Source organism: Erinaceus europaeus, chromosome 9 (genome assembly GCF_950295315.1).
Source record: "Erinaceus europaeus chromosome 9, mEriEur2.1, whole genome shotgun sequence".
Lineage (NCBI taxonomy): Eukaryota > Metazoa > Chordata > Mammalia > Eulipotyphla > Erinaceidae > Erinaceus > Erinaceus europaeus.
Window position 1 is genome coordinate 16,539,062 of NC_080170.1, and position 13,924 is coordinate 16,552,985.

Here is a 13,924-nt window from a genome sequence, read left to right on the forward strand (position 1 = left end):
CACTGTCATATAATAATAATGATAACAGTAATAAGGGTTAGTATTATCAATATTATTCTTATTTGACAGTGAAAGCTCTTTATTGGAGAGCTTTCAGTCCGCTCCGGGAGCCAGAGACGACCCGAACTGCCCCTGTGGCTACAGACAGACTATGACCCACATAGTCAACGACTGCCACCTCTCCAGATTCAAAGGAGGTCTCGAAACTTTACATCAGGCTCAACCTGATGCTGTTGACTGGCTACAGAAGAAGGGCAAATGCTAGAAGAAGAAGAAGAAGTCCGCTCCAGCCTCTGTCTGTCCATCAGTCCTTCCAACTACTTGAGGCAGACCCTACGAAGTCTCAGCTTTCCCTGGACAACGTGGACATGGCTGATTCCACACCCGTGTTCCAGGAGTCAAAGGTGGGTAGGTCAAAGATGGGCAGGGTGGGGTGGGCCAGTCAAAGGTGGACATATCTTAAGGTTAAAGAAGGTCCTAGGTAGTTATTATTATGCCAGGAGCCAGCCCTGGTGACAGTTACTAGGGTATGTCCTGAAGGGGGGGAGTCAGCAATGAAGAAGTAGTGAGAGACACGTCAGCTGTTTCAAGTGCAGGAGAGAGGTGCCTCTGATCCCCGGCTGCAGAGGTTTATTATTTAAACAATTTTCACAGGGATACAGATGACATCATGCAAAATTAATTTATTAACAGAAGAACAAATTGTTTGATAATTTGGAACCCAAAGGCAAGAATATAGCAGAGGAGGAATGCCCCTAAAATAGACCTATTCTTCTTTCTTTCTTTTTTTGTTTTTTATATTAAAGCCATACCCTGGCTTCTGGGCCCTGGGGATGGTACCTAGACTCTGGTATGTCAAATACAGAAGTCTTTCCAGATAAGCACTATCCTGTCCCCCCAGTCAGCTCAACAATAACCTTAATGAATCTTTCATTTAACTCAAGTATGTGTTACTTGTCTTACTTTCAACATAAAATGAGTTAGTCCACCCACGTGTGCTTCTCTTCCAGTATATATATATTTAAATTTATTTATTCCCTTTTGTTGCCCTTGTTGTTTTATTGTTGTAGCTATTATTATTGTTGTTGTTGTTGTTGTATAGGACAGAGAGAAATGGAGAGAGGAGGGGAAGATAGAGAGGAGGAGAGAAAGATAGACACCTGCAGACCTGCTACACAGCCAGTGAAGCGACTGCCCTGCAGGTGGGGAGCTGGGGTTCGAACCGGGATCCTTATGCCGGTCCTTGTGCTTTGCGCCACCTGCGCTTAACCCGCTGCACTACAGCCCGACTCCCCTCTTCCAGTATTACCATGTTTGTTTGATGGAGTTTTTGGTAAACTGACCTATTGGTAAAAACAAATGCAATTTCAGGTTCCATCTATTTATTTGTTTATGAATTTATTTCTGAAGAAACTGCAGCAACTTGTAATCTTTTGTGGAGTTTTTGATTTTAACCAAATTATTGTTATTCTAGAATAGTGTGTCTGTCCTTTTACTATGGCCTGTGGTGCCATTCGACATGTTTCACAGTCCTTTGGCAAGAGCTCAACCATTATTATCTAATTTTCTCAATTTCCCTGTCAATGATCTTTTTATATATTTACTTATTTTCCTTTTTGTTGCCCTTGTTTTCTTTTTGTTGTTGTAGTTATTATCATTGATGCTCATGTCGCCATTTTTGGATAGGACAGAGAGAAATGGAGAGAGGAGGTGAAAACAGAAAGGGGGGGGAGAGAAAGATAGACACCTGCACACCTGCCCCCTGTGAAGTGACACCTACAGGTGGGGAGCCAGGGGCTTGAACCAGGATCAATGATCATTTTTTTAAATGATTAAAGCTTTTTTAAATATCTGTAATTTTTTATTTATAAAAACAAAACATAGATAAAGCCATAGGATAAGAGGAGTACAACTTCATACAAGTCCCACCACCAGAACTATGTATCCTATCCCCTCCTATAATGTGTTTGTTTAGTTGTTCAACTGGTATTGGGTGACATGAGCTTGAAGAGTTCTGGCATCACAGTGCTCACAGTTCATGGGGGCCAGCAGGCCAAGAGGCCAGATCACTGTGTGGTCACAAGAGTGGGGCTCAGGGGCTCCACACAACTGTGGGAGGAAGCAGATCACATCTAATTCCCATCTTATATCTGTCCTGCGTCCTATTTTTGATATCTTTGTCTTTATTTATGCCTGCGTCTCTTAGCCTAATGACTGATGAAAATACCAATCAAAGGTATTGAGTAATTTCATATTTCTCTTATTTTCCAAGAATAATGGCATAAGTATAGAATAGCTGTCACTGTACATCATTGAAAAAGATAAGTCATTTAGTAATGAACAATTGCCATAGTAAGAGTAGTGGGAAACTCACTTGGAATTCCAGTGTGATTGGTAGCATTCAGAGAGCACTGAGCCAGGTGTGACAGTTTGGATTACTGGCCCATTTTTACCTTCCAGTCACTGCATGTTTATTATTATTTTAATGGATATAGTATATGTAGAAGGAGATTTGATAGAACCATCCAGGTAGCTCACCTGGGCAGGCACAGTCTGTCATGTGTGTGATTCAGGTGAGAGCCTGATCCTCCCTGCACTCGGGGAATTTGTGCTCTCTCTCTCTCTCTCTCTCTCTCTCTCTCTCTCTCTCTCTTTATCTGAATAGTCATTTTGGGCTGGTGAAGCCTCATGACAACAACAACCAGAGAGACATTATTCAACTATTGCTGTGGCTTCTTGTTATAATGATAATGTATATTTAAAATTTTGATTTCTTATTTATTAACTTAATTGATAGAACAAAGAGAAGTTGAAGTGAAAGGGGAGATTGGGGGTGGAGAAAGAGAGACAACTATAGCACTGCTTCACTGATAGGGAAGTTTCTCCCTGTAGCTGGGGACTGGGGTTTTGAACTTGGGTCTTTGCATAAGGGAAAGAGTGCACTGAACTAGGTGCACTACTACCCAGCCTGGTGATAATATGTTTAACAACCCTAAAACAGAAGCTTTCAAAAACTTACTATATTCCAGATGTACCATCATCAGGAGCTCACAGATGTATCTGTGTGTTCTGGCTTTTCTTTTATTATATCACAGACAAACCCAGTCAGACAAGAGACATAAATGTTACACTCAAGGTTGCATGGCCATTTAACTGTGAGGTTCGGTTTATCTCTAATCAATCTTAGCTACTCAAGTCTCTTGCCAGTTGGCATCTCTGAGATGCTCTGAGTCTGTTGTTAACCTATACAATATATGTCTCCTTCTTGTAGACAGAGTAAAAATGCAGAATGGAGGGGCATCTGGCAAGCCATTACCACTTTACTCCTTGGATGTCTTCTCTCCGGAAGGACGGAGCTCAAATGAATTTATGGATTGGAGACAGTAAGGAGTGGGGACTCCCATATACCACCAATTAGAGACATGCTTGTCTTACAGTTTTCAGAATCTTGACATCCATGAATCCTTTTTTGGGGAGGGTGAAGGGTGAGAAGTGAGAATACTGGTTTTCCAGAAATGCCAGAGCATTCCTCTGAATCTGTTAAAATGATGCTCTCCTTATGTCTGCCCTTGCTGCAGGGTAAACAGTGAGCCAGTGAGGTCCAGTGGAAGATTTCTGTCAGTTAGCTTTCAACAGCGGGGATTAGAGTGTGTCTGAATGTAGATTTTACTCACATTATTGGCAATGGAAATGGTCCAAGACCTGCTATGTTGTGATGTTCTGCTCTGACTGAGGAGAATGAGGAAGAGCATCTAAAGAAACTTGTTTGCCTGCAGGTGGAGCAGCTGAAGCCAGAGGAGGAGGAAAAACATGAGTGTCTGAGGTTGGAGGACTTATTGGAGGAGGAAGAAGAGGAGGAAGAGGAGGTGGTGTGTAGGGGGAAGGAATCTGAAAAGGAAGAAGAGGAAGAGAAAATGGTGTGGATGGTATTGGAGGAGGAGGAGGGAGAAGAGAAAATGATGTGTATGGTATTTGAGGAGGAGGAAAAGGAGGAGGAAGAGGAAGAGAAGGAGGAGGAAAATAAAGATGAAGAGGTGGAACTCATAGATACCATTGAAGATGAGCAGCCAGTGATGGTGGCAGAGTGTGTTGAAATGAAGGACGCTTGCACAGGGATTGGCGGATATTTTGTAACATCTACAGAAGAGGAATCTTCTGGCTGGGTGAGTGACAAATTGACTGGAAGGAGGGGCCTGTGCTCATGGGGCTGCCCTGCTTGCTGGGGGAAGCTCATGTGGAGTCTGGATGACGGTCTGTGCAGTACCTTCTCCACAACTGTTCTTACACCTCTGGTTTGTCAAGTGTACAAATATCTAGACTTGTTTTTTTTATTTATTGGGGAATTAATGTTTTACATTCAACAGTAAATACAATAGTTTGTACATGCATAACACTCCCCGGTTTCCCATTTAACAATACAACCCCCACTATGTCATTTATCATCCTTCATGAACCTGTATTCTCCCCACCCACCCACCCCAGAGTCTCTTACTTGGGTGAAATATGCCAATTCCATTTCAGGTTCTACTTGTGTTTTCTTTTCTGATCCTGTTTTTCAACTTCGGCCTGAGAGTGAGATCATCCCATATTCATCCTTCTCTTTCTGACTTATTTCACTCAACATGATTTTTTTCAAGGTCCATCCAAGATCAGCTGAAAACGGTGAAGTCACCATTTTTTATAGCTGAGAAGTATTCCATTGTGTATATATACCACAACTTGCTCAGCCACTCATCTGTTGTTGGACATCTGGGTTGCTTCCAGGTTTTGGCTATTACAAATTGTGCTGCCAAGAACATGTGTACACAGATCTTTTTGGATGGATGTGTTGGGTTCCTTAGGATATATCCCCAGGAGAGGAATTTCAGGGTCATAGGGTAGGTCCATTTCTAGCCTTCTGAGAGTTCTCCAGACTGTTCTCCACAGAGGTTGGACCAACTGACATTGCCACCAGCAGTGCAGGAGGGTTCCTTTGACCCCACAACCTCTCCAGCATTTGCTGCTGTTCCCTTTTCTGATGTATGACATTCTCACAGGAGTGAAGTGGTATCTCATTGTTGTCTTGATTTGCATTTCTCTGACAGTCAAAGACTTGGAGCATTTTTTCTTGTGTTTCTTGGCCTTTTGGATCTCTTCTGTGGTGAATATTCTGTCCAAGTCCTTCCCCCATTTTTGGATGGGGTTATTTGTTGTCTTGTTGTTGAGTCTGGTAATCTCTTTATATATGTCGGTTATTAAACTGTTATCTGATGTATGGCATGTAAAGATCTTCTCCCATTCTGTGAGGGGTATCTTGCTTTTGGTAGTGGTTTCTTTTGCTGTGAAGAAGCTTTTTAATATCTAGACTATGCCTGAGAGTCTCTGCTTCTGAAATGGCAAATATGTTAACAGGGTTTTTTTTTTCTTTTGAGATTCTATGAATATTTCTGGGTAACACAGATACTTGCTTAGAGGAGGGGCACAGGGAACAAGCTGAACAAGGTGTTTTTTCAGCTTAGAGAGACACATGTGTCTGAGCTTCCAGCAGCCAAGGCAGCAGTGGCTCACCAAAATGAAGTAGTAGAGTTCTCCAGTGCAAGCTTAGTTTCTTAAATAAAGCACCAGCTAGATGATCTGCAGGAGGCTGATGCTTTCCTCTCTGTTAGGAGGAGTATGAATACTATGAGTCTTCAGACACTGAAACCACCGAGTCATCTGAGAGCCAAGTGGATGAAGAGAGGTTACTCTGACTGCTCTACCTCCTTGAGGAACGAGACACCCTGGTGGAGATTGTGAAGAAGCTGAAGCTGTCCTCCATGTTTGAGGTGATGCCAGGGTTTCCTTTGGGGATTGTGATTTAGTTTTGCCTTGTTCCTAGACCTTGTTCACAGTGGCTCTTATACAGGTTCACTTCAGCATGTGAGATAGCTCATATTTCCTTTAAGGTTTTCTTTAGAGGGATACTGACTAACTCTCTCACATATCTTTTTCTTATTTATATTTATAAAAAGGCCAAATATCTTTTTCAGAGAGAAGTTAGTTCATTTGCATTTTGTGTCTATTTAAAATGAATTTATTGACTGGGTAGAGAGAGAAAAATCAAGAGGAAAGAGAGATCTAAAGAAGCAAAGAGAAGGATTCCTGCAGCAATCGACACCTCTTGTAAAACTTCCTCTCACAGCTGGGGATCAAGGATTTCAACCTGTGTCATGGACCATGGGAATGCATGGGCTCTTACTGGTATGCCACCATCCCACAGCCTGTTTTGCAACACCCCCAGATTTCTTTTTCCCTGGAATCATTTCCCTCTAATTCTTTCAGCTTTCCTTCCCCCCCCCCACTCTCTTTTATCTAAGAGTCCGTGCTTTTTACAGAAAAGGAATTGACAACTCCCAGCAGGAGCTAGTATCTTTGGTAAAATAGGAGAGAATTTCCCCCCAGAAATGAGAGTGTTATTCGCCTTTGGAGACAAGAACTGATTTGTGGTGACCATTGAATGCAGTTCCTTTCCCTCTTCCACAAGAATTGGGTGGGCTTCAGCCAGCTTGAATCCCTGCCCAGACAGAGGCCCCAGCCCCGGAGGAGGCAGCAGCCCCAGAGGCAGTGTCAGAACATGGCCACAGGTGTGTGAACAGCTTCCACACCCTGGAGGAGGAAGCACATCCCCTCCACCTCACAATTTATATCTGTTCTGTCATTCGTTCTGTATAATATATTGGCCAGTACTGATTTGTGGATATTTAAACCTGTGGGATCTCTCCTTTTAGTTCATGCACCTCTCTCCTAGACATTTCAGGAAATATACAAAGGTAACAGTTTTGTCAGTTTAACACTTCTTTGATTTTCATTGGAATATTAGAAAGTGGTGTACCCTATGTGTTCCTGATACTGAAATTTGTCATTGTAATCTAAGTGTTGAAAGTTGACTGTCACTCCTGGTGTGAAGGTTGTCCTGTAAGAAACATAAATGGTGGTTTTCACAGAACCTTGAGACATTCTCATGAGTGTGCCTTCATTTTTTGATATCTAAATAAACTGAAGTAAAGATGATTTTCAAAATATTTAATGAGAGGATGGGGGAGATTGCATAATGGTTTTGTAAACATACTCTCATGCCTGAGCCTCCAAAGTCCTGGATTCAGTCCTCCACACCACCATAAGCCAGAGCTGAGAAGCACTCTAATGTTTCTCTCTCTCTCTTTATCTCTCTGTCTCTCTCTCCATATCTCTGCATTTCAAAAAATAAATCATCAAAATAATTATGACTTTGGGTGGTGACTCACATTGCTGGATGCACTTGTTACATTGTGCAAGAACCTTTGTTCGACCCCCCCCCCCCAAGGAAAAGCTTTAGGAGTTCAAGCCCTCACCAGGGCCAAAGCTTTAGGAGTTGGGAAGGAGTGCTACAGATGTCTCTCTTGTTTCTTTTTTTTTATTTTTTATTATGAAAATGAAACATTGACAAAACCATAGGATAAGAGGGGTACAGCTTTGCACAATTCCCACCACCAGACCACCATATAACATCCCCTCTGTTGATAGCTTTCCTGTTCTTTAACCCTCTGCAAGTATGGACCCAAGATCATTGTGGGATGCAGAAGGTGGAAGGTCTGGCTTCTGTAATTGCTTCCCCGCTGAACATGGGTGATCAATCCATACTCCCAGCCTGTCTCTCTCTTTTCCTAGTTGGGAAGGGCTCCCGGAAAGCGGAGCTCCAAGGCCCATTGGTGGGGTTGTCTGTCCAGAGAAGTTTGGTTGCATCCTGCTAGCATCTGGAAGCTGGTGGCTGAAAAGAGAGTTCATATACAGAGCCAAACAAATTGTTGAACAATCATCGATCTAAAGGCTGGAATTGTGCAGATGAAGTATTGGGAGCGTCCTTCATTTTGTCGATAGCTAGTAGGCATATTGTAGTTATAGTTCAAAGGTCCTGTAGCTATACTAGCTATTTTTTGTTTGTTTTGCTTTGTTTTTTCTTTAGCCTGAGCTTGAAATCTGATATGCATGTGACTCCTAATTATTGTCTAGGTAGATGATGTCATGGCTGGGAAAAGGACCAGAAAGCTGTATTAGGGAAGAGAGTAGCTAAATATATGGGAAAGGGGTATAAATATTACTATAAAATCCATTAATTTGATGTGACTTGGGGCCCATAATTAGCTTAGGAGTCCGTGTGACCTCTTCATCCCTCTAGATCTGAGCTCACATTCTGTGGTCATGAGCAGGAACATTCCATGCTGCCCCAATATCGACCCATCTTCCTCAGGTGTAGCATAGAGTATGTTGTCCATTCTCCCTTCCATGGATGGCACATTCTCTACCATTGTTGATCCAGGTTGAGAGCAAGGTCCTTTGGGGGCCCACAAAGGTTTCTATTTTGTTTTTTCCTGTTAGAAATAATGGTAACCATGGAGAGAGGGATTTGAATTCTAGACCCATCAAGTCTGTTTGGGAGTCTCAGGACTCCCCGATTAGTGCCCCAGCTGGAGAAACAGCCTGATAGTAACTAAAGAGTCATTGTGAAAATATGCCAGTCTGTTGCCCTTATTCAGCTTTTGCAGTCCTTGATTTCATAAGGTTAGCTTTGGAGTGAGTGAGAGAACTATAATAGAAAGTAGGTGAGGAAGGTATCTAAGTCTATGTGGACACTATTTCATTATGAACTTGATACTGGCTCACTACAGACAATTGTTTATTTTTGCTTTTAGGCCTATATTTTGCCCTAATTTATGGATACATGCCAATATATGCTCTATCTGGCAGGCGCTGGTCTATATCTAGCTTTTGGGATGTTGTTAGGAAGTGAAGCTCCTGGAATGGATTTAGAGAATACTATGAAAGGAAAGGTCTCACCAGAGTGATGAGGGTGAAGTGTGGTAAACTTTATTTTGATGGAAAGTTGCACTAGTATTGTACCACCAGATGAAAAAAGAAAGATAAGCATCATTAAATAATTAATGTATTTAAGATAAAGTACAGAAAATGGTGTATATAATTTATCAGGCTTTGTTTTGAATCAATCTTTTACCCTGATCCTTAATGTAAAGATCTTGTGCTATAACTTTTAAAGCCATACAAATAAGAGTGCTAAACTGTGGACTTAAAAGTAGGTGTGTAAATATTTTTAATCAGTATTACTTGGAAAATAAAATATAACAACCACATAAAGTGAACCAATATGCTATTTTCTTGTTAAATATTGGGACTGGAAATTGCTTCTATAAGGTATGCCAGTCATCTGTAATTATACCTGTCAAATCAGAAGCAACAACCTACTGTACAGGAAGTGGCTGCCCATATGTTTGTTTTCCTTTTGACAATTCGGGCAGTTGTCTCACAGATGTAAATTATTATGGTGGATGCTGTTATTGGTCTTGCAAAATTCATGGAGTTCCTGTTGCTTATATTCGGTGCCACAGTACAGCCAACTTGCCAGTATATAACCCTGCCCAACAATATTTTTCTGGTGAAGGATTTCTCAGATTTATCATCCATGACCCTTGGCACCCAAGGTGGGCCTCTGGGGTCACTGGAAAACTTTACTATAGTGCTGCTTCTAACTCTCCCTCTGCTGACATTTTTATCTCTCGACTTTTAGTCCTCGCCCCTAGGGAAATTCAGGTTCATAGCAAGATAACCAAACAAGAGCAAGCCTTTTCTAAAGCCCTTGCTCCTCAAGCCAGCTATGATATATCATGGCCAGACTTCCTTCAGTATGCTGTCTCTCTTATTGACCAATCCCCTGCTCTCCCAAAAGCTTCCAATTGCTTTTTATGTGCCTCTCTCAATAGGCCTCTTCTAGCTGTCACACCAGTAAATAATACTCCAGCAAACCTCACCAGCTTACCCAAGCCTTCTCTTTCTGCTGACCTACCACCTCTGACTTCAATTCCTCTTTATACAGAATCCATTGGTTCTGATTTCATTCTTACATGTTTATTGACCTCTTCTTTTACTCCCAGTGTTCCTCGATGTTCAAGGAACCTCACCTTGACTTCTAATGTGTATGCACCTTCTCTGTTTGTGTTTTGGTGCAACACTACCCTATATTTTCGTGTCAATTCTTCTCTACCTGGTCCTTGCCTCCTAGTTTATCTTGTTCCACAGCTGACCCTCTATAAAGAAGAAGAATTTCATCAGCTGGCGATGGCTACCCACCGGAGGACCAGACATGCAGTTTTTCTCCCTCTGATTGTTGGAATCGGATTAACTGCTTCCCTTGGAATTGCTGCTGGAGCTTTGGGATAATCTCTCTATGCTGCTGGAAGCATTGGAAATCAGCTCCAACAGTCCGTTGACTTTACCTCTGACAGCTTGGAGTCTCTCCAGAGACAGATAAACTCCCTTGCCAAGGTGGTACTCCAGAACCGTTGTGGTTTGGACTTAATATATGCAGAATGGGGTGGTCTTTGCCTGGCATTGCAGGAAGAATGTTGTTTTTTTGTAAATGAAACTGGATTTGTAGAACAGAATGTTGATACCTTGTACAAACTTAGCCGTGATATTAAGAATTCCTTTTCCCCTTTCAATACTAATTCCTGGTTCTCTTCTCCTTTAACTGCTTGGCTTCTGCCTCTCCTAGGCCCTTTTCTAGCTATGGTAGCTCTATCGCTGATTATTCCTTGCCTCATTCAATTCCTCAAGAAACGCATACATGACATGATTAATGTTACAGTACAGAGAGTCTCAGTTCACCCTTACACTCGTATTCCTTTAGAGGAAAGAAATGCTCTAACTGACATTGATCCATAAACACAGTTCATTAATTAAAGAAATTAGGAGGAGATGGCGCCCAAGGTGGGTTGGGCACCAGATTTCAGGGTGTCTTTCTCCTTCTCCGGCAGGGTGGCCTCCAGGGGAAAGGTAACGGGCTGGTTCTTTCTCGCTCACGACAGGGGTGACACGGAGTAAAAGACAGGGGACTCTTAGCGTGAATCTAGAATCTGAGTCCTTAGAGTCCCAGAATCCTAGAGTCTGTTTATTGGCAATATTGACATGAGTTAAATAGAAAAGCAATGGAGGTAATTATTGTTGCAATATGACAGAAATTACAGGTTTCTTAACAGTCAGCATGCCCCTAAGGTAGGGGGCTGGTATGACAGGAATTGATGAGATACAAGACAGTTATTTTCCATGACACAAGCAACTTAATTATCCAAAGGTATTTGAGAGAAGCATAGGGGTTAAACCCGTAGGGTGAGGCAGAAAGAAGATGAATATCAAAAGGCCATATAGTTTGGAATTTCTCTTGTCTGGAGTCTGAGGTGTGTGATAAGGTGTGTTCTTCTGTGATCAGAAGGTGACTTTGAATGAGTGAATCTGCGGCCATGTGGCCTGGAGTTAATGGAGGGAAGTACTGGGGTATCTGTGGGCCTGAGAGTCAAGAAGGAAAGAACCAAGTCTGAGTTTCCCCCCTTATGCTCACCTTGGTTGAGAGAGACTTACCAAGAGGTTATCTTCTCAGACCTCGATCCAAAGATGGGGGTGGTTCTCCCTAAGCTCTATCAGGCTTACACATGTTCCCAACAGTGAAGGGTTGGCAATCCATGCCTGACGTCTCTGTACCAAGTCTGATGTGAAGCATGCTGAGATGGTACTCAGTGCTTTGATCAGGTTGGAATTGGTGGATGCATTATCATTTAGCCTCATTTGAGAGAAGCATGCAGGGAAGTGAGCCCCACCCAGAGGTACCCAGGATTGGGAGGAAAATAGGCTCTATAGAGGAAGAGGGAGATTCCTGCTGCCTTAGGGTTTAAGAAGACAATAGATAGTTATTGCAATAATCACATTGTTTGGAAAATGGGCAAACTTTGAAAAATCCCTTTGTTTGGATTTGCTATATCATACACACCACTGTTGGTATGCTTCTAATTCTGCTTCTAAAAACCCCTTCTGTTTCATTTGGTTTAATCCCCCCCTGCTTAACACTGTATTCTATTTACATAACCACTGTGGGGCATTGGTTTAATCCCCACTGGTTCATGATGGGTTTTTGCACCCCCCCCTCCTTGTCACACCCTGATTTTCACCAGTCACTTTTCTCTCCTCCCTCTCTACATCACATCCTGTTTACACCCTACTTGGCAAGTATATTAGTTTTAGTTTTAGCATAGCTTGGCTTGTGTTGTGCTGCGTTGTGCATGAATAAAGAGATACTACGTATAGCTCAGCCATGGGTCCCTGGTCGTCTGTCTCCACTCGCAAAGCTAGTCCAACACACCACCACCATATTTTATTACCTTTGAGATTATTTGCATGTAGCTATGCTACCAGCTTCTTTTGTTCTCCCTGGACAAAGCTTTTAAGAGAGTCAACCTATCAAAGACTCAGCCTATGTATTCAAAAGACGCAGTCTGTGCCTTAAAAAGTTTGAGACATTCAATCAATATTCCCCTCTCATATTAATTAAATAGTGATTTAAATGACTACAAATTGATAGGAGTGTACATCAATACCATTCCCACCCCTGAAAGTCTGTGTCACATCCCCTTCCCCCTCCACCCCCCCCCCCCCGCCTCATGAAGTTGAACATCCACCCTCACCCTCCACCTAGGCTTTTTACTTTAGTGCCCTACTACAAATTTAGTCAGATCCTGATTTGAGTTTCCCTTTCTGTTCTTCTTTCTCAACTTCTGTTTATGAGTAGGATCATCCCATACTCATATTTATCTTTTTGACTTAGCTAACTTAACATAATTTCTTTTAATTTCATGCAAGAAGGGTCAGAGTAGGTGTGTTGACTGTTCTTAATGGCTGTGTAGTATTCCATTGTGTATATAGACCACAGCTTTCTCAGCCATTCATCTGTTGTTGGGCACCTGGGTTGCTTCCAGGTTTTAGCTATTATGAATTGTGCTGCTAGGAACATAGGTGTACACATATATTTTGGCTGGGTGTTATGGAATCCTTGGGGTATATACCTGGAAAAGTGATTACTGGGCCATATGGAAGGTCCATGTCTAGCTTTGTGAGAGTTCTCCAGATTGCTCTCCAGAGAGGCTGGACCAATTTACATTCCCACCAGTAGTGCAGAAAGGTTCCTTTGGTAACAGCAGCAAATGCTGGAGAGGTTGTGGGGTCAAAGGAACCCTCCTGCACTGCTGGTGGGAATGTCAATTGGTCCAGCCTCTGTGGAGAACAGTCTGGAGAACTCTCAGAAGGCTAGAAATGGACCTACTCTATGATCCTACAATTCCTCTCCTGGGGATATATCCTAAGGAACCCAACACATCCATCCAAAAAGATCTGTGTACACATATGTTCTTGGCAGCACAATTTGTAATAGCCAAAACCTGGAAGCAACCCAGATGTCCAACAACAGATGAGTGGCTGAGCAAGTTGTGGTATATATACACAATGGAATACTTCTCAGCTGTAAAAAATGGTGACTTCACCATTTTCAGTCGATCTTGGATGGACCTTGAAAAAATAATGTTGAGTGAAATAAGTCAGAAAGAGAAGGATGAATATGGGATGATCTCACTCTCAGGCCGAAGTTGAAAAACAGGATCAGAAAAGAAAACACAAGTAGAACCTGAAATGGAATTGGCATATTTCACCCAAGTAAGAGACTCTGGGGTGGGTGGGTGGGGAGAATACAGGTCCATGAAGGATGATAAATGACATAGTGGGGGTTGTATTGTTAAATGGGAAACTGGGGAGTGTTATGCAAGTACAAACTATTGTATTTACTGTTGAATGTAAAACATTAATTCCCCAATAAAGAAATAAAGAAGGAGAAGAAGAAGAAAAAAGAAAGGTTCCTTTGCCCCAGAGCTTCTCCAGCATTTGTTGCTGCTGTCCTTTTTGATGTATGCCATTCTCACCAGAGTGAGGTAGTATCTCAATGTTGTCTTTATTTGCTTTTCTGTGACAATCAGAAACCTGCAGCTTTTTTTTACATGTTTGTTAGCATTTTGGATGTCCTCTGTCATGAACATTTTGT

The 13,924-nt window shown here is 42.2% G+C and overlaps 1 protein-coding gene across 1 annotated transcript; it reads left to right on the forward strand.

Annotated features, from left to right (window-relative positions):
• The first annotated feature begins 3,956 nt into the window (after positions 1–3,956).
• Positions 3,957–6,787, forward strand: LOC132540353 (histone H3.v1-like). Its single transcript, XM_060197443.1, has 2 exons — positions 3,957–4,163; positions 5,646–6,787. The coding sequence occupies exons 1-2, from the start codon at positions 3,957–3,959 to the stop codon at positions 5,727–5,729; spliced, it is 291 nt and encodes a 96-aa protein (XP_060053426.1). The 3' UTR covers positions 5,730–6,787.
• Positions 6,788–13,924: the final 7,137 nt, after the last annotated feature.